This window comes from Actinia tenebrosa, unplaced genomic scaffold (genome assembly GCF_029948245.1).
Source record: "Actinia tenebrosa isolate PJP-AT-01 unplaced genomic scaffold, QUT_ActTen_1.0 PGA_scaffold4__44_contigs__length_22323623, whole genome shotgun sequence".
In the NCBI taxonomy this organism is placed as follows: domain Eukaryota; kingdom Metazoa; phylum Cnidaria; class Anthozoa; order Actiniaria; family Actiniidae; genus Actinia; species Actinia tenebrosa.
Window position 1 is genome coordinate 2,344,671 of NW_028292581.1, and position 21,685 is coordinate 2,366,355.

Consider the following 21,685-nt stretch of genomic DNA (forward strand, 5'->3'; position numbering starts at 1 on the left):
CGCTGTGTATTTTAAAAGTTTACGCTCTTCAAAGAACTTCAATAGGGGTATGGGTATCCATTCTTTCTCCTGCAGGTGCTTCCCGTACCACGCATAGATTATTGGATGTAAGTCTTTTGTAAATTTCCAGCCGGTTAACCGTACGAATCCAGTTGCTGGGGCGTCGTAGTGACCATCCAACGCAACACGAAAGAACTGTGAATCTGGATGTCCGTAACGGTCGTAATATTCCTTACAATCCCCTAGACCTTTAAAACTTGCAGGGTAACAGTGTTTCATATCCAGCGACACGTATTCGTCTTCGTCGTATTCCATGTTCCAAAGACCACCGTGACCATGCTCTACGCAAGCTTTAGCTATATCTTTGAACTCCTCCGGTGTGGATTTCCACCCATTCCTCTTCTTGGCCGCCAAGAAGTCCAAACTACGAGAACTGAGGACCTCGTCTGAGAAGTCCTCACCAAGGGATTCGCATGCACTTCGTATGCGCAGGTGTTCCATTTCCGGTCGGTATAAAGTACCATCTTGGGTCATAAACTGACTTCCCTCCGCATCCATTAACCAAATAGAATTCTCATGAACTAATTCTGTCAATGGTGACTTCTTGTAAACGCGCGTCTCCTTCTTCTTAGGGAACCTTAACTCCCTCCACGCATGTGCGTTGTGCTGGTAAATTACGATAGGAGCACCCCGGCCCCCATACTTGTGCGTCCCAGAGTAGATAAAACCGTCGGTGATATCCTTGACGTGTATGCGCCTTTCTAACGCGGTTTCCAACTTCTTGATGTTTTCGATGGTTCCTCCGGTTTTACGAGTAGCATGCTCCCATTTCCTGATGGCTTCTCTTCTCTTTAAGGTTAATTTACCACCGCGGGAGGAATCTTCGAAGAACTCTCTAACCAGCTTCCCTACGCAGTTACCTGGATGGCGCATTGGTTTTAACTTTTTAACATCCGGCGTCTTTATCCTGTACGCACCGTAAATAACCACGGTAACCGGGTAAGCAACTTCGTAGAACAGCATGTCTATTCCCTCAAGTGCTCCCGGTCGCGTGTCCTTGTTTAAAACAAACAGGTCCTTCCTGCCAGACGCCCGTATTGGATTCCTGCCCTTTTCTATTATCCACTCGCCGTCTAAATACTTTATAAACGTCAACTCCAAACGGTAGTCGCCTTCGGGCATCAAATTGATTATCCTTTCTGCTCTTTCCTCGTCCATCGTCTCGTCTGTATCTCCCTCCATAAATGTCGTGAAGGCAAAGTCGGCGTCTAAGCGGTCCAGCACCTGAGTTCGCAGTCGGCGCACAGTTTTATTTCTAATGCTTTTGATGGTATCCATCTATATATAAAGGATATTTTAACCTCCGTTTGCGATTCCCAAATACAGCAGCAGTAAGGACACACCGCGGGAAATCCCGTAAATCTGCTGTACCCGCGTTCGGAATTCCGCGGGTTAAACCCGTGAATATACGGCATCGATCGCGAGTCCGCCTTACTGCTGCTTTACTTTATCATTTACATTCGCTTGCTTTTTTAAATTCTTTTTTTCATAGATATTTATTCATTTGTTCTCTCAAAATGGAACTCCCAAAAAAGTAGTCACTCCTTCGCAGCCGTCATTTGTTTCCGTGGAGGGCCGTGAGAATCTGGGACCGAATCTAATGACGCACGGCTGCGTCTATTCATTTTATGGGCTTTCCCTTTCTTCCTTCGTTCTTTTTTTGTTCTTTCTTTGCAAAGGGCTGGGTTATCTGCTGGCAACTTAGACTAAGAGGCCATCATGGTCTCTTGGTGAGACTAAATAAACAAAACTCTTACAAAAATTAACTCTTTATTAAGATTTCATTCATTTTCATTTTTTTGTTATTACAACTCTATAAAACGGGCATTCGTTTACACGTAACGGAGTTAGTCTGAAGTGGAAATTTGCTGGTTATATAATTCAATTCAAAGTCAGCAAATTTTTAGAATAACTACTAAATGATATTTGTTGATATAAATCTATATATTCAAATCTTTGGTTTTTAATTATTTGACATCCGAATTCTCATATATTCATGTAAACGTACTTGAAAAATAATCATGATTTAAATAAGAGAAATAGAGGATATTACATGGGCGCGCGGAGATACGAAATTTATCTTCTCGTGTTGAAAAGATCTCACTCGTGAGAGATCTTTCCAACACTCGAAGATAAATTTCGTATCTCCGCGCGCCCATGTAATATTCTGTTTATTATATATTTATCCATAAAATCAACTTAATAAGCTTTTTATTATTATAACTAACTAATAGCTTAAATACGGAAGGTAACGATATTTTCACATGTGAAAATATCAGTTTTTCGAAAAGGAGAAATATAGGTATTTAATGGATAATTATATGATAAATAAGAGTATTTACTTAGACCGTGAAATACCCGAATAATAGAGGTTAGTTGAACTTAACCTATTTAAAACACTCAAAGCAAAACAAAAGTAAAGTACGAAATAGCGCAATGCGCGTGTTTCCAAATAAAATACGGCATATTCTAAATCCCCATACATACTCTTATAAATGTAGTGAGCTTGGGTTGCCTGTGCATGATGAGAATAAAATCTTTTGTTTCACCCACATAAATCTATTCTCAAGCACTTGAATGCGAGGCTACGCACGTAAAATCTATTGTTCTAGTCATCATGGCTGCCACGTGAGTAAGGCCCACGTACATTGTTTGTTTTCTTTTTTTTCATCAATCCTCGTTAGTACCAACTACTATAAACTATTCGCATTCAAATCTGTTTCATTAATTAAGTTCGAGTACTCTATTATCAGACATGATCTTTTATTACAAAACTTGGTGTACGTTCCTATCAAGCGCAATGTGAAGTTAACTGAATCCAGAAATAGTGGCTCTCAGTGGAGTTCTGCATGTTTGTGTTTTTATGATTTTTCATCCTGAAAAAAGAACCAAGTAAAAATAATTGTTAATGTAGAAAGGTGATAATTGTAGTATTGTTTAAACCAATCTTCTTATTGGTCGAAACACGAAAAATGGAGAAGTATATTTTTTGTGATATTTAACTACTAATATTTAACTCCCTTTTAGTGATAAATCTTCTGTGCTTCAATACGACAGAAATTCTATGTGGGGAAAATGACAAATTTGAGGCTTTTTCTTTCTATTGTTTTTGGGTGTTGTGATTGGTTGAAAACCTCAAACTCAAAAGTAAACGTCTTAAGAAGCTGCGACTTTTAGTTCATATTTTTTCACAAACATCTCTCCATAGGTTGATACATCCCCAGTAGAAAATCTCAAAATTCTGATGTGGGGCAAGCGATATGCCGCAGAACAATAGAAAGCGCTATCGTTCTTATTAGGAGCATTACTTAATAGACCAAATTAGCTTAAAGGGCGTAAAGTTTTTCCCATTTCAGACCATCTTGAAAGATTCTTTATTGTAGTGTTCGTATTCATGTTTCTTTTCATATGCAAGTTAAACAAAGACATGATACTGTAGGAAATAACACGTGGTTTGAAATGTGAAAACATTACGTACAAGCTAATTTGGTCTATGACGTCATTACATCATATCAAATGACGTCACGTCACATCACAGCATAACACAAACAGAAAAAAGTCAAGAATCACTAAACTATTTACATCATTTATGCAGTCATCCTCTTGAATTATGCCTTCTGTGTCAGAGAAAGGACTAGCGGTTGTGGAGCGGTCTTCATACAATTCATAGTTCTTTTCTGGTCGTCGCAAGCACTAAAATAATCAAGAAGCAAAATGCTACACATCATGCATGTTGCTTAGCTAAAAATCAGAGTTTTAGTGACGAATTCTTTGCAAAAGTCATCACTTAATGCTGAAAATTGTGTTGTTGCCATAAAATGATGAAATCACAATTTTACAATAACTTAGAAATTTCTCGCGCGCTGATTGGTTATTTTTTATCATCAATAAGAGGACAGACAGATAAAGCTGACGTCAACAAGCGCGCGCTCTTTCCGTTGGTTGTTTTGATCGCTAAAAAAGTTTTTATCGTTTTTGTTATTGTAAAAAAAAAAATAGACATCAGTTTTTTATGTATCTGTCCTCTTATTGACGATAAATTTCGTCATCACATTGTCAAAGTAGTATGCGGATCCCAGGCCCGTAGCTAGGATTTTTGTTGGGGGGGTGCTAATTTACAAAAAGTGGACCAACCATATACTTTATTTTTTAAAAGTCCCATAGGACGCATAGGTATAGATAAATTATTAAAGTAAAATTGATTTTTTTTACTTAGTTTTACGTGAAAATATCATACCAGCCAAAATCTCACTTGCTTAAAAAGCGGACCTTTAGCTCGCGTGGGGGGGGGGGGGGGGGGGGTGCGAACGCACCCCCTGCACCCCCCCTAGCTACGGGCCTGGATCCACTCGGCTACGCCTCGTGAATCCACACTACTTTGACAATGTGATGACGCAATTTATCGTCAATAAGAGGACAGACACATAAAAAACTGATGTCTATTTGTTAAATTACTGTGCAACAAACTTCGGCAATCGGGACAGTGTCAAGCTAGATGAAAAAGCCAAAACCTACTGGGTAGAATTCATCATTTAGGGGTGAAGGGCTATGGGATTTGTAGAGGGGGAGAGCCATTTTCTCTGGTAACAATTTTTGGGAGGGCATGGAAAATATTCTTGATATTTAATGATATTTAGTTTCTACTTCTAAGTCTGAAGTTTGAGGGGGGGGGGGGGGGGGGCACTGCATGAAAATATGTCATGTTTGAGTGGGGAACAACCCCCAAAAACCTTATTTTAAAATGTAAAATCTCCAATTCTATAGTTCTCCACCACATAAATTATGAACGTTCCTTTAGTATTGCAAACATCTTACATGAATTCTTGAATTCTGGTAAAACCAACACAAATAACGAACTTGTCATCGGTGGGAAGGGGGGTATACTTACTGGTATAAAATCCAAGAATGTAAAGCCAAGAGCAAGATATGCCTATTGGGATAAGAAGAAGTGTCAATCAAAAGAAAGGCGCATTTTGTTTGTACTCATAAGTACTCCTGGTACAATGTCATAGCAAGATATGCCTATTGGGATAAGAAGTGTCAATCAAAAGAAAGGCGCATTTCGCTTGTACTTATAAGTACTCCTGGTGCATTATCAAAGCAAGATATGCCTATTGGGATAAGAAGAAATGCCAATCAAAAGAAAGGCGCATCTCCTTTGTACTTATAAGTACTCCTGATACAATGTCATAGCATCATACATACATACTATTTTTTCACACCTTCTGTTATTCAGTTAATAAAAGTCAACTGTCATATACTATTTTTAAGAAGTGATAAATATTTGAACCACAACCATTTGCGAAGCATTCTTGCAGTGGTAGCAAAATGACGCTATCATAGATTTTTTCTGAAACAGCGAGCATGGTGCATTATGATATAGTTTTGGTATAAAACAACTTTTGTTTATCATCTCTTATATGTTACTGTTTGTCCCCAAACTAGACCAGATGCATCTTGTTTATCTAACTCACTCACTTAGGCTGGCCTATGCATAGGACCCATTTATTCATCGTACATGAATTTAGAAACAGAGAAGTAAATAGTCCCTTTTCACATTTGGTAGATTCCATTATATTTTATGACTAAAGACTCATCTGCACAGGCTAAGCAAATCACTTGCAAGTCAAGTGCAATGTAAAGAATGTGCGAGTTAAATAATACCAATGTTTTGAAATCCCACAGACTTTTAATGGTATCTGTGAATAGCTGACTAATGAACGATGCTAAGCCTGTGCAAATGAGTCTCTGGTCTTAAAAAACAGAGCTATGCATGGAATTCATGACTGGTGTATTATGAGAAGATGGCTGCTTACCAAGTATAGCACAAATGCGAAATAAAACAGAAGTATCAAAGCGATGAAAAAATACAGACCAGCATTGTGAGGTAACTGCCCCTACAGAAATAAGACATTGATATGAATTGTTAGAGATTATAATTTTTACAGAAAACATGAGAGTCAAGTGTAGCTTATCCTTTTTCTTTCAAGCCTTTGGGAATAATTACAAGAATGCAGCATGACCACCAGCAGCCATGTTGGATGGTTGGAACAACAATACAATCGTTACAATTCAATTTCCGAGGGCAAAGGGATTTTTTAATCGCTGGCACCTCTATTCAGCCCTACAATGCAACATAAGCTTGAACTCATTGCCAGTCTTCTTTTGACTTTGAATTCCACAACTTTTCGCATTTAGTTAAATAGCAATGATAGGAAAATGGTGAAATAGTACAGCAATGTGGGTGATGTAGTAGAAAAACATTCATCTCTTCTTCTCATTGTAGCTGTAAAACACTGAGTCCACCAGTTTCTGATAACACCCTATCACAGAACCTGAAGAGAGTTACTCTGCAACTTTTTCAGATTTTTCAGGAGATGTTCAACTAAGTACTGTAAGATACTAGTTTCACTTACCACATAAGATACTACAAAATATGTATTAATTCCTATGACTAGGATAGATAATCCCCAAGCAACTACTTTCATTTTACTGAAACAGAAATATATAAAGGAATTCAATGCAAATGAATTAAAAATTTACAAACGAAACCAAGGGATTTTGTAACAGTAATAAAACTCAAGTCCTTCACCAACCTTCTATTAGAAACATTTTATATACACCTACTTGCAAGAACGTTGTCATACAAAAATAGAACAGTGATTAAGTGGGATAGGAATTATATTAAAAAACAAAAGAAGATCACTGAAGCTGAACTTTTTCTTTTGTCTTTTAATGTATTCCTTTCTCACTAAATTACTAATGTTCTATTCTTGTATGACAACCTTCTTGCAAGTAGGTGTATAAAGAAAATAAAATTTTGAAATTCTTTGTTTAAACCCACCACCTCCCACAAAAGAGATCAGCTTAGCAAAAAGGTGTCAGAATTTGCTAACATTTTCCATGCTTCCTCTCTATTCCCCCAATCCCCAATAATAACCATACATTGCCGAGAGTGCCTTGTAGATACTTACATTCCATTCACAAAGGACTTCATTAATTCAGGGTCACTTGTAAAATGAAGGACAGGGATGAGAGCAAACGGTAACTTATGATAAAACAAGAAAAAGTTTTAGTCCACAGATAAAAAATTACACTTCATTAAAAAAATTAAGTATGAAAGTAAAGCACCTTTTTTCTTTGCAGGTAAGTGGTGGGGTGTGCCTTCAATGTGGAGAATTATCAATAAAATCTTGAGATTTGGATGACTGCAAAAAACACGCGGGAAAGACGTGCCGTGCCGTGCCATAATTGTAACGATTTTATGTACAAGCATTTTGACAAGCAGTAATTTTGAACACCGTGATTAGTTCAACGACTTTCTCATTCATTTTGCAACAATGTATTTTTCCTGTCTTAACATGGCTGGTGTTAAAACCCCTTCATTACTACCATGCTATTGACTAATACAAATAGCGTTTTTTCAATACCTGTAAACTCTGTAGTACATTAAGAAAGTCATTCATTCCCGTCAAGTCATCAACCCCTTCAAAAAAGGCAACAGCAAGAGTTGGTGCTATGGCTATACTACGAGTGAACAGCACTCTCTTCCATCGTGCCCATGAGATATTCAGAAATCCCTGTGGTTAGATAACATATAATACATATAATATTAATACAGCTATTCTAAAAAAGTTTGCTGAAGGTTTGGTTGCATGTTTCATGTTGCATACTAAACCTGAACTGCACTACAGGTGGTGTGAATAAATCAGGAGGTCACAACAATATGACTTTTTAATAAACTTTGTCTGTACATCTTTCTGGCATAATTTCTTCTGTGCTGACATTACTACATTACTTACATATGAATATAATAAATAAAGTTACAAGCTTAGTAAGCAAAATAAAACACACAGCATGCAACGAAACTTTCACCAAAATTGTTTTTGAAAAGGCTGTATATAAGGCAGCCCATAAAGTTAAACCAATTAAAGATTTTGGGTTCAGGCATTAGATATTTGAATAGACATTTATATAGAAACATAAAATTTCAAAAACTAGCTGATATTGTAACTGATATCAACCAGGAAGAAGAGAAGTAGTGATTCTCCTCATGTAAGGGAGTCAAGACTGAGTACAGAACCCAACAACAGGAATCCACAGTACAATCAATGATTATCGTACCTCCATAACAAATTGTCCAGAATATGTGCCCTATAAGAAATAAAACAGAGAACAATAAAGCAGGGACTATGAAGGAATCATGAAGCAGTCATGACAGGGTTTTCATTTAGTTTTGAAATAATAGTAGATCATCAGATGGTAGTTGAAGCTGTAGAATTTCTCATTAAACTTTTAATAAAAACCCTCCTGGAGACGTTTGGGTTGGGAGGTTACAACAAAAACTGTGTATCTGTGGGATCACTGTTTATTGTTATAGTAATATTTAGAAACATCTGGGGTTTGCCTTACTGTCATTGTAGAACTTTGACCAGCAGCAAGTATGCCTACACTCCAAACATAAAGAGCTGCTACACCAAACATACAACCAAGAAAAACTCCCTGCAAAGGTAAACACATACAAATTAGATACAAGTGTGTTGTGTAGATGTGAGAGTGCCCACCTCTTGCCTGTACAACCTTTTCTACGCTTAATTAAATATCTTCAGTTCTCCAAGCCTTCAATAGGAGCCAAAAACCGCCCCCTCCCTCTCTCCCTCCCTCCCCTACTTTTTCTTCTTCCTAACCTGTCTAATCATGAATGTTTTTTTTTCTACTGAAAACATGCCATTCAATCATGCCATGCAATACTAGGAATACCATTTACTGGTAGCAACCTGGATATAATAAGCAGATTAACTAGCCCTCAAAGGTAATGCTGCTGTAAAATCAAAATCCCCATAACTTGTTACTTTAAATTTCTCCAGTGTTTTGCCCAACTTGTGTGTTGAAAAAACTCACCCCCTTGTATAAATCTCCTTCTATTGTATCATTCCACTGAAAGGAAAAAAGCCATCACATATTAGTAGAGTTTGTTCTGCTCTTCTTTGATTTGGTTTTTCTCCAGGTTCTCCAGATTTCTTCCCTCTACAAAATACCTAGCTAAATTCCAATCAATCTGTTCATTAGCAATGTCCTGACTTTGAACAATCCTGAGGTTGTTTCAGGGTATTGACAAAAGTTAAAGGAAGGATGGTTTTCACAATGTGGGACAAATCTCATTCTTCTTTTTCCCAATTCCCTTGAGCATTATTTTTTCCTTTTGTTTGGCCATAACTAAGTGATATATAGATACTGATGTGCATGTTATCAAACAAAGAATCATGCATATCCTGAAGGGAATGACACATGGTGTGAAATGTTAAAGCAGTGATCAAGTCTACTGGATTTTTTAAATAATAATTAATCAGAACCTACCCCATGACCATGTAATGTAGCATTGAAAATATCTGCCTGTGAAATTCCATGGTGCTTACACATTTTTGCCTAAAAATAGAGAACAATTCAAAGGAATTCAAATTATTGAAGTTGCTATTTTATACATCCATTTCAAAAAACGTTGTTGGCTCGGAAATCTGAAATCTGAGGCCAAGTTAAAGCATGCTGCAAATGGTAAAATATTTACAGCTTTTAGATTGGATTTATGAGGCATGACCTTTCAGTTAGAAATGTAATTTTTTGTATTTTAGCCAGAAAACATGAAAACGCGAAAATTCCAGATTGCGCAATTCAAATCTTGCATGGCCAAATTTTTTGTTGTTGAAATAGGCCTATATATAAATAGTAAATTTGGTGCTTTGTTTATTGTTCTTTCCCTTAAAGATGAATGGCCATTATTCTAGTGTAAGCAACGACAAAAAAAAGCAAGGGGGCACCATGTAAGCTAAGAGTTCCTTTTTTATGGGTTAATAGATAAATGGCCGATAGCTTGGAACACAGTATTAAAAAGAAAGGATACCTAAGTTTAGTAATAACTTACCACATCAATGTATTTCTTGTCATAAAAAGCCTGTGCAAAACAACATAAGGTCATTAATGTCATACTCACTGCCATGATACATGTTCCTTTATTAGAATGGTTTTGTATGAGTGGGAAATGAGATGGCAAATCTGTAGTCATTGCATGTAATTGCATGACTCTTACCATGTAGTGCAGAAGTCAATCAAAGCAAAAGGCAAGCCATTTAAAAGTTACAGCACATTCTACTTTACACTCAATTGCAAAATCTTTGTCGGGTTTAAAACATAGACCATAGACGCCAAGACTGAAAAGGTACATCTGAAGTAAGTTAATTAATTAAATGTATCTTTTGATACATCTCATGGAATATTTGTTAATTGCTGCACTGACAGAAAGCATGGAAGCTTTTAACACATTTAACACATATCTTATCGACTGTGTACCTCAAATGAATACATCAGGGGATAATTAGGTCATTTCACAGAATACCTTTCGGTCTCAACTTCAGTTCTAGGTTCTATGTTTTAAACCCATCGATGATTTTGGAATAGCACTTGTTTGAGATACTAAAACTCTAGCATGACACATACCAAGACTCTCAAGCTCCAGAATAAAACGTTCATAATTGCATTAAACCCCAAAAGGATTAATAGATATAGTGCATTATAATAGCATTGATGAGTAATGAACTGACTAGAATTTCTACCAAAATCCTCTTATTATTGCCAAAAGGTAGGAATATGATACGTTATTTTATTCCTTCCAATCAATGCATTTGGTAATTTATGTGTTTGTACCATACATGAAGTGCCCAACATCTAAACACTTGCAATCAATTTTTTTAAGATATCCAGTATGGCCTATTCTCTATATACAGCTATTTCAAAAAAGGTTGAAGGGGTGAATGGCGATAAGTAATAAGCGATAGGTGATAAGTGATAGGAGATAGATCATTTCAAGATGCAAGAATAGCTAGAATGACTTGTCTTTTCTTATCATTCTTGTCAATAACACAGACAGTTGTGAGTAGTCGACAAAACCATTTAAAACACCTGGATTATTTGTGTTTAGATGCATGTCCGCTGTGCCTTTCGATAATGCAATCACCAATCGCCAATCACCAATCACCATTTGGCAATCATTCACCCCTTCAACCTTTTTTGAAACAGCTGTACACATGTATATACACACCAGAGTACACATCATATTTGAAGTGCCAACATACCTCGGCAAATACTGCTACCACAAAGACATTTATTAGGAATGAAACAAATAAAGCAATGGCTGTGGATCAAAACAAAACCAAAAGGTTTTAGAAGATCTTTGAATTCATCCATCCATCCATCCGTCCGTCCGTCCGTCCATCCGTCCGTCTGTCCATCCATTCACTTGTTCATGAAATTAGGACCAGAGACCACTGGAGGAATTCCCTTTAGGTTCAACTCTATGATGTCCAACAGTACGTCAAGACTACCCCAGGAAGTGCATATAAATGCTGCCAGAGTAAGAGAATGAGGCAGAAGAAACAACTGAATTCATTAAAAGATGCCTCACCTGATTCTATGAAATAATACTTATTTGCTTCTTTAACAGCAAGTTCCTTTGTCCTGTCTACCTCTCTTGACTATGAAAAGTTTTAGGATAACAATTAGATCATTTACATGATAGTCATTTTACTAGTACCAAACAAAAACTCGTATTTTACGACCACCACTCCCTGTAAGGGTGTCGGCATTTTTTAGTTTATATTAGGCTCTTCCGAAGGTGTAAGTAAGTATATAAGTGCTTATTCATAAAATGTCAGTGTGTCATCACAGGTTGATAGGTTGTTTGTGTACAATAAAAGTGTAGGTGATTGATAAGGTGTCAGTAAGGTTGGTAGTAAAATATTAGTAGGTTGATGGCATTATCACATTAGATACAATCTATCATCAAAATAAAGCTGGCATTACTTCAAGTATTGTTTTCTTTGAATGTCATACCTTAACAAGTGCTGAATGTAGGTACATATTATGTGGCATAATAACAGCACCAACAATTCCCACAGCCTATAACAGAATGTATTTTAAAATTAGATTGTTACAATTAATCCATTAATTAAACTATAATTTATTTGTATAGAAATTTGTTGATGCAACTTCAGCTTGTGCAACATGAAGAACCTATCCTTTAACAAACTAAACACAAAGAGCTCTTCTGAGTTCAACAAAGTGCATTTGATTCAAACGACATCATACATAGTGACCTGTGAAGACATCTTTAGGGTTGTCACACAAGTGGAGTGAGTGAAGCAATAGACTTCTTTAGCTTCGTTGTTTGTTGTTCACATTTCAGACCACTCTTAGAAGTTAATTCTGTCATGTGTAAATATAACATGTTCATCATAAAAGAACAATATTCTCAAGAGAATATCATGTGAATTCCTCAAGTGGGAAAAACGTTTAGCTTTGACATCTGAAACTTTGACATTTGATGTTGCATAAAAATGTTTTTTTAGCATGTGCATTAACATAATATCTACAAATAAACTGTTCACCTGTAATATGGCCTTGTGGTCGCAGTCTTTACAATATGGTATAAAGAGTCCTTTGACAACTTCTCCCTGTTCTGGTAGTACAACAATATACTGTGGGCAACAATGGAAACTGTCTTTTACTGCCATTTTCATAACATGCAAACTTTGTGTCCAAGGGTGGATCCAAGGGAGGGCAAAGGGGGGTTGAAGCCCCCCCTAAAATTTTGGCTGCATCTGTCCTTGATGTCTCCGAGTTGCACACTGAAATTAGGTTTTTCACTGCTGCCAGTCAAAAATATGAAAGGTACGGACTGATTGGGAAATTAGGAAATCAGTCTGATTGGAAATCAAAAATTGTTAGAGCCAAATTTTTGAATTTTTCTATGGCAGCCAAGTTACATGCAAAACAAAATGCAGATCTTTTTTGCAAGGCGTAACTAGGATATTAAAAGCATAATAATTGTACTGTTAACTTCATAGTATTTGCAGATATTTTCAACAACAAAAAAAAATAATTAAAGCTTGTGTGGTTTTTTAGGTTATACCTCATAGCCAAATGAGACAGCCATAGTCGTTATGAGGATCCCAAAAAATAATTCTAGCTTTCGCAGACCTTTAAAAATACAACAATTATAATATTAAGTGATGATGCATAGGTGGATGAATGAATGGATGGGTGAGTGGAGGGATAGATATAAAGACAGAGTAGGGAAGCAACCACAGCCCACTTAGCTCAGTTGGTAAGAGCGTTGGGCTGTTGTGTATGAGGTCATGGTTCAAGCCTGTGTCGAACCAACACTCAAGGTCTTAAGGTAACTGAGGAGAAGATGCTGCCTTTGTAATTACATCTGCAAATGGTTAGACCTTCAAGTCTCCTCTTTTAAGAACTTTAAATCATAGACCCTTTCTCCCAACCCTTCCTAACCTACAGTAAAATGGGGGACATAAAAGAACCTGTTGAATTATTCATATAAGAGTAGGGGATTATCTCCCGGTCCAACAACCTATCCCAATTTGGAGGCATAATACAATTCACTCATGATTGTAAGCTCCATGACTGCTAATAGCACCTTAATATGCAGCCCATAAAGTCCTTCACTGGCTATAAATGTAAAGTGCATTGAGAAAAAGTCATGTGAAACGGGCTTAAATACAGAGACAGATCCAGGAATCTGAGAAAGGAAGGGTAAAAAAATATTGGGCTTTAGATAAGACTCACTGCTGACTATGCAAAACGAAACCAGACATATAGTCTTGGGGCAAACTCCCAAGGACATTTTTAATAAATGGTTTCCAGAAATGCTATTTCCTATGATCCTGGGATATTGTGGGGGGAAAAGGTGAAAAATAAAAGAATAGCAAACTAAAAGAGCTGGTAACACTGCTCTAGGCCCTAAGCCCTAAATCTGCCCAGGAGGAGGAATGGATAGATGGGTGGGCAAACTTTGAAGTAGTAACATCTTATACAAATGCTAACATATAATTATTATTTTCTTACCATATTTATCAAGAAACAGAAAGATAAATGTGTCTGTTATGGTGATCAGGACACCAGCGTACAAGGGAATTCTTCAGAATAAAAAACAATAGATAATTTTAGATTATGGGACAAATATTTTGTGACTTTGACAGACAAGTTCTTTGTAGTCAACTTTCAGTTGTAATGAATGCCAGTGGCATAGCGAGTGGCCCAAACACATGCCCTCCAAAAGTTTTGGTAATTAATTATTGAAATATGAAAAAAAGGTAAAATATTAGAAATTAGAATGAATTTTCTTCAAACGATTAAATGAATAAAAATGTTTGTTTCTCTTTGATTGTTTGTTTGTTGTTGTTGTTTTATTCTGCCCCCCCCCCCCCCCCATCCCTCTTATAATTCTTGTGACCTCGCTACACCCCTGATGAATGCATTAGATGGAATATCTATATTTATTTAAGTGAAATTCCATTTGCATATGATATTAAATATTATAAAATAACAAAACTTTGGTATTACTTTCCATCTGACAGCAGGTTGAAGGCAATAGCTGTTCCAATTACTTCCTAAAAACAAAAACAAAAATTGTTGAACAGAATTTTTACTGAATATTGATTTGCCCTTTTAATCTCAATTATATAGGTGTCATTAATACAGGGTTCATGCCGAGGTAACCACTTAAAATTCAAGGACTATTCAAGAACTATACAAGGACCCAAAAATGAATTTTCAAGGAGTATGTTCAGCCTACTATGACAAGGTTTTACACGATGGTTGCACATGGCCGACTTTCAGATTTTCCAATCTTTCTGACTAGATCTATTGCAGAACAATGCAAGTAATATTCGAAGCAAAAATTCAAGGAGTTTTGCTAAAATCATAAAATTCAAGAGCTTTTCGAGTGCCCTTGAAAATGTGAATTAAATTCAAGGAGTTTTCAAGGAGTTTAAGAAGTAGCATGAACCCTGTCAATAACAACCTCAAAAAGGCCATTTATTCATTCCATTCGTTTATATATTTCAATAATTTTATTCATTTTTTACTTCCTTCCTTCCATTTATTCATTATTTATTCATATCATTTATTTAATTAATTAATTAATCTCATTAATTCCATTCATTCATCCCATTCAATCATTTTTCCTTCCATTAATTCCATTCATTCAATCATTCCATTTATTACTAATTCATGAATTTGTTTATAAAATTCTGATGTTCATTAAATCCTTACGTTCATTCAATTTATTTTATTCCTTCATTAAAACTTTGGTATGATAAACTTTAGTATAAACCTACTATCCTGCACACTAATTGGCTGAGCTACTAGTAGTCTATTATTGATAGACCAAAAGTGAAAAGTACAGGTTTTGAAAACCAAAACAATGCAAAAAAAATTATTTCAGCCAAATTTCAAAATCACTTGTGTTATGTCTTATGTCTCATTAAGAATAGGTTTTACAAGAACAACAAACTGTCCCTAAAAGTCCTCAAAGCAAACGTGTCTGACATCACAGATAAAGTCCCGTATGTGACAACTGGAAGTGGCTGTTCCTAGGCAGGTTCTAGTCTAATAATAATATTATATAACAACTCTTAACCATTTACTTGACAATAAGTTGGTAGGTTTATACTAAAACAATTAGACCTCTCACTCAAATAATCTATAACTCATGGGCTATTGACAGTTCGTAGACCATTTGGGCTGTAGGAATAACTATTTAACAATTCAAAGTCCAAGTTCTAGTCTAATAATAATATTATATAACAACTCTTAACCATTTACTTGACAATAAGTTGGTAGGTTTATACTAAAACAATTAGACCTCTCACTCAAATAATCTATAACTCATGGGCTATTGACAGTTCGTAGACCATTTGGGCTGTAGGAATAACTATTTAACAATTCAAAGTCCAAGTTAAATCAGAGAATTCTTTTAAGAGCCATTACATACCTGCATATCACTACCAATAATAGCAATCTCCACCATGACCCACAGTATGATTCGTGGAATGCGAGGATATCTTTCATTACACACTTCAGCCAAATGACGACCTAGTATCACCCATTAAAAGAAAGCAAATTAAAGCTTTAAGAAAATAGCCATCAACGCTAGATTCCTGGCTAGAAATAAATATCTACCTGCCTCCTACAGGAAACATAGTCAATAAAAGCAATATTAGCACTGGAAGTTATATAAAACTTACCTGTTACTGTTCCAAGACGCAGTGAAAGTCTCTGTAGAAATAAAAAATGCAAATCAGAATTTCCTTTAGGTCAACAAACAGGAAACCTTTACTTTGTTTAGCCTGTTATAAACATGATCAAAGCTTGAGAACTTTTTCCAAACGTTCATGCACAGTGCCGGGAGTTCTAGGTTCTATGGATCCCCACTTTTTTGAGATCTTGAAAAGTCTATCATGTTTTTTGTGCTCAGAAGAACAAAATAGGAACCCTCCTTTTAGACCTCCTCCCCCCCTCCCCCCGTCTTGGAATCCTCTTTTTAAAATCCTGGATGTCCCACACTGATGCAGAGTTTTTTTATTCTCTATTATACTAAGGGAACATGCTTGCTTAGTCATACATCTTTAGTAGTTGTGATTTTTGGAACACGGCTGATTACCATACCTGCATCAAAAGACCCATGATGGTTGCCAACATTAAGATCCATAGAAGCTACATACAAAGAAAACACAGATAGGTTAATAATACAGTGAATGTTTGCATATTAGAGTGATTTTCATAAACCAGTGAAACAAAATTTAGCTATTACTTTTATTAATGCATAATAATGTGTAATAGTGGTTACACCTACTTGCAAGAACGTTGTCATACAAGAATAGAATTTAGTGATTTAGTGGGATAGGAATTATATTAAAAAACAAAAGAAGATCACTGAAGCTGAACCTTTTCTTTTGTCTTTTAATGTATTCCTTTCTCACTAAATTACTAATGTTCTATTCTTGTATGACAGCCTTCTTGCAAGTAGGTGTATTAGCAAGACTATCAATATACAGTGAAAGTTTATTGACTGTGATTTATGAGTATTAACTCGTACTAGTTTGTATTAAATGATTATTACAATTAACATTTATTATTCACAGGCTTATGAAAGTCACTCTAAAATCATTATTGTCAGTCAAACGTAAGCAACAATTATGGATCACATTGATCCATCATGAAGCATAGCCACTTGTTCAGGCTTTGCAGAAAGGAGGGGTGCACCCTGCAACAGCAAACTGAACTGCTGAGCAACAGGACTCAATTTTAACTTTGCTTAAAATACAATATTTGCCATGTTTAATGATAAGCAAATGTAAATACCCTATATTTAGCAATTGCTCCTGATTGTAGATCAGACTCAATGTTACCAGGATCCAGGTAGGCGATGCTCATCAGAAAGCCAGGACCAGTAAATGCCCATAGACGATAAAAACTAAACGAATACTGATATAAAAGAATAATTTTGTATTTATCAGTGAATTTACATAGGAATATTTTAAATGTTCGATTAATTAAACAATCAAGGCATCAAACAATAACATTCATTTGTCATTCAATAGTGATGCATGGTTGACAAATGGCTGATAGTTGCTATTCCATCTAAATACAAGCTATCAAATGTTGGTCATTATCTAGCACAAGAAATAAAGCACAAACTCGATAATACAGGTACCTATTAGCAATTCCGAGGTTGAGGAAAACATTATTTAAAGATGGTGTCTATTTTATCCCCTAAAACTATGGAACACCGTAACTGCCAAAAGCCTTAAACTTAAAGTTAAACTTAATGACTAAGAAAATGGGAGAATGTATCCTAAAGGAATCCCTACTGTGTTGAAAAGAAAGTCCCAAAATAAGCTAAAATAACAAAAATAATAACTCACATCATCTCTTTCATCTCTTGGTATTTCAATTTTTTCATCCAGATATGTAGTAGGTGTGCTTGTTTGTGGAACAGGAGGTGTTTCCTCTTCAGCACTACTGATGTCATTCATTTCTCCACTTAGCTTTAAAGAACCATCTGCAAATGAAGTATTATGTATTAATTATTTTGGTTTTTTCAAGTGATTTTATTTTAAAAGAACAAGACAATACTATAAACTAATTCAACAGTTTTTAAAACTTTCATTTGGCTATCATACATTGATGATTTGCTTTTGTTTCATGGGTTAAATAGGATTCATCAGGTGTGAATCATTAGGCATTGCTTACAATATTTTTGCCTCAAAGTCTCTAACCTTAGATAAATATTATTATATATATGTCACTTCTGATTGACCAGCCCTTATTCTAGAGCTATAAAGTATTGTTCAATAACTTCAGTAGTAGCCATCAATCAAAGGTCTCTGAAAACCTTGAGTCTAAGAAATATACACCATTCTCAAAATGGCTGACAAGTGCAAGGCGGCAAGGTGACACCCAATCATAGTTCACAATAAAAGATACAAAAGCACATGAAATTCATTAGTCAAAAAGTATAGAAATTGACCTCTCTTGTTGAGACCTGAATTCTCACTATCCACCTTTATTTTGAATAAGTAGCCAGTTTGCTCAGCTTTGCAAGAGGACTGGGTGACCTTGTTTTCGTGCGCTCGTCAACCATTATGAGAACAGTGTGTATATATATACTTAAACTATATTTACATTTGTTCCCCTAAAGAATTAAGCAACTTACAATAAATGATAACAAAAACTATTACCCAATTAACATCAAGGCTTAAACATGTTTTAAAGTGGTTTAACTAAAAACTGCACAATCTTTAGTAAAATAACGCATGTAAACTATCCTTTGTCTTGCTCTGATAATATTTTAGAAAGTTTCATTATATTGTAGGTTTCTTGTTTCTCAATTTTTTCCTAAAGAAAACATAGTTTAACTAAACACGTTTAGGTGTGAATGGGGTATATATCTCTGAGAATAAAACTTGTTTAAGAAAGCTAAGAACGCCTAATATTTGAATATATTTAAGTTAATTTTAATATCTACATTTTCTGTACTGTGATCATACTATTTCTTAGGCATGGCATTGCAATTATTTCTTCTTGTACAAACTTTTGAATAACAAAATTTTGGAAAAGCAGATGAGGGAAAAGGGTTTTCCATGAAAATGCTGAAGTCACACAAGAGGAACCATTGTGCAGTAGCCATTATCAACCAGAAGAATGCAATTGAATTTGAAAAATAATATAACATACATTGATCATTATTTTCATAGCAATCAAAAGATTCAAAATTATTCATTGGAATGTATTCGACATTTGGCACATCATCTGTACGCACGTTCCAGAACATGCCTTCATTTTCCATTGCTGTTCCTGTGTAAAAAAGAAAAATACCACATCAAATAACATGTCACTACACCTTGTTTATGAAGTCAACACAAACATTCAGTTACATCACCAAATAACATTGTGACATTTAGCCCCCACCCCTCACCCCCAGATATCCAGGCCTTGCTACTGGCCTGACATGGTTACACATTCACAATGAGTGAATGTGATAAGGTGCACTGATTATGTAACACATTTTAAAAGCTGGCAAAGTGACTTCAATCCTATCAATAATCATGTTAAATCATGTGGATAATATTTAAATATAGTTTATTGAAAATCATCTTTGTATAACATGAAAGCCAAAAGCCATAAAATAAAAATGTCACATGGTACAAAATAAGCTTAAGCTAATTACTATTAGCTAAAGCTTAACTCCTAAAAATATTCTACAGTTAGCTTAGTATCTCGTTCAAGATTAGTTTTGTTTTATTTTGTTATATTCACACCAAGGCTTAAAACATGTTTTAAAGTGGTTTAACTAAACAGGTTTGAAAACTATCTACGAACACTGCACAATATTTGGTGAAATAATGCTTGAAACTATCGTTTGTCTTGCTCTGATAATATTTTAGAAAATTTCATTATATTGTAGGTTTCTAGTTTCTCAATTTTTTTCCTGATGAAAACATAGTTTAACTAAACACGCTTAGGTGTGAATGGGGTATTATTAGTGTTTTATTTCGTTTTAGGTTAGTTTTAGCAAGGAAAGCTTCGTGTAAATTTAATATCAAATCAAAGATTTGAATATATAAAAAGAGACTTAAAGTTAATTTTAAGCGACATAAATTTACCAGGTGCGAAAACAAAGCAAACAAAAACAAAAAGAACACAACTTACCGGTGAATGCGAGAGAAGATCACTTTCGCCATCTTGTTCTTTCTCGAAATATCGAAGCATCCAATCACGACTCTCGTACCACTTCGTTTCATTTTCTAAGCTATTACTTGATTGGTCAATGAAAACTGAACATCCGTTCTCGATATTTTTCATCCCCAATTTAAAAAAAAAAACTTACATTAAATTCATTTGTTACGTAAGCTTTACTAAAGTCGAATTCATCTGATTCTTGAGTCAGCTTTTACCTTATTAAATGAAGCAGCGAGATTTAATAAAGAAAAATCGAGTAGAATAAAGTACCTACATGACATAACCTTATCCATAATTCTGCACAACCAGAGGGTTTTTTCATTCCCCTCTAAAGTAAGTTTCTTTGTGCATCTGCGATACGTGATTATGAAGAAGCCATTATGCATTGTAATATACCAATAATACCAATGGTACAAATCAATAGAAAGAGTCGACAATGAAAACTATTGTTTGTTTTGGCCTATCTCGACATTACAGACATTTTGAAAGCCGAATAAAGACAAAATTTAGTCTTCGATTCTGTATACAAACTGTATCTAATCGAAGTCTTCGATAAATGTGCTACAAGAAATATTCAGGGAGTTGCAGAGAGTATGTTGTTAAAATCCTGGGCTAAATTGTCCCGGAATTTTCCATGTTATTAGGCTAAAATAATTTAAAATTCTGAAGGCATAGTCAAATCGTACATGAACTTTATAAATTTAAACTTTGCATACTCACTCAATTGTATAGTGGGTCAGGTAATTCTGAATGATTTTTGGCAAGTGTGGACTTTTCATAAAGTAGTTTATATTCGAGAGGGAACTAATCAAACTGCCTGGACTTTAGACCTTGCAAGATACGAAGACGTCATAATAATAATACCCCCATACAATGTCCCCATACAACCGGTTAGTAGTCATTGCATAATAGCAACATACATACCTTGCTCGAACGAGTTTCCAGCGTTGCTAGCCATTGGCGGTTACTAAAACTAAAGGTTAACATAGCGTCAGAATCCTAGGTCAAACTTATGTGTTTTAATCTAAAGCAAAAACATGCATCACACATTTTTTTGGATTGCTCAACGCTAATATTTAGCAACAGCAGTGGCGTGGTTCCGGAAGTCTTGATACTGAATTGCTGCCAGGTAAACAGAACTGCAACAAAACTTATTGTGTTGTAACATTTAGCATATAAATACTTTCTACGATCTTATAAGCTGTATATAACGAACCTTTAAAAGCTGTAAAATTGGTGAAATGTTATAAAGATTGTCTCCTACAGCGTGTTGAATTCGGAAGTTCACAGTAGTTGTTGGAAGACGAGTTCAATAAGCACGTGACAGTAGAGGTCGGCATTTATATGGTGTCTGGTTAACTGATTTCTACACTTCCGGCCAACCGCGTTATACTCAAAGGAGAGTTCTGTAGAAGATTACATTAGTTTTTCAGCTATTATTGATTTCAGAAATAAACTATGACCCGTCGGAGATGTTTGTAAACTTTAGCGTGACCACCAGCAATCCTAACTCAGTGCTTCGTTTTCTTTC

The 21,685-nt window shown here is 35.4% G+C and overlaps 1 protein-coding gene across 3 annotated transcripts; it reads right to left on the reverse strand.

Annotated features, from left to right (window-relative positions):
- Positions 1-1,813: 1,813 nt before the first annotated feature.
- LOC116306781 (natural resistance-associated macrophage protein 2) lies at positions 1,814-21,458 on the reverse strand. Of its 3 annotated transcripts, none has more exons than XM_031716874.2 (26): positions 21,371-21,458; positions 21,079-21,127; positions 17,838-17,974; positions 17,275-17,397; positions 16,579-16,626; positions 16,158-16,188; positions 15,905-16,005; positions 14,473-14,519; positions 13,975-14,045; positions 13,022-13,089; positions 12,498-12,587; positions 11,944-12,009; positions 11,516-11,585; positions 11,187-11,245; positions 9,980-10,009; positions 9,418-9,486; positions 8,962-8,997; positions 8,473-8,562; positions 8,185-8,214; positions 7,491-7,640; positions 7,035-7,108; positions 6,477-6,552; positions 5,877-5,957; positions 4,949-4,990; positions 3,643-3,753; positions 1,814-2,936 (listed from the first exon to the last, which is right to left on the reverse strand). In XM_031716874.2, the coding sequence occupies exons 2-26, from the start codon at positions 21,110-21,112 to the stop codon at positions 2,922-2,924; spliced, it is 1,749 nt and encodes a 582-aa protein (XP_031572734.1). In that variant the 5' UTR covers positions 21,113-21,127; positions 21,371-21,458; the 3' UTR covers positions 1,814-2,921. The 3 variants fall into 3 exon arrangements, with proteins under 3 accessions (XP_031572734.1, XP_031572733.1, XP_031572735.1); XM_031716873.2 differs by lacking the exons at positions 21,079-21,127; positions 21,371-21,458 and adding exons at positions 19,150-19,269; positions 20,125-20,292; XM_031716875.2 differs by lacking the exons at positions 21,079-21,127; positions 21,371-21,458 and adding an exon at positions 20,875-21,052.
- Positions 21,459-21,685: the final 227 nt, after the last annotated feature.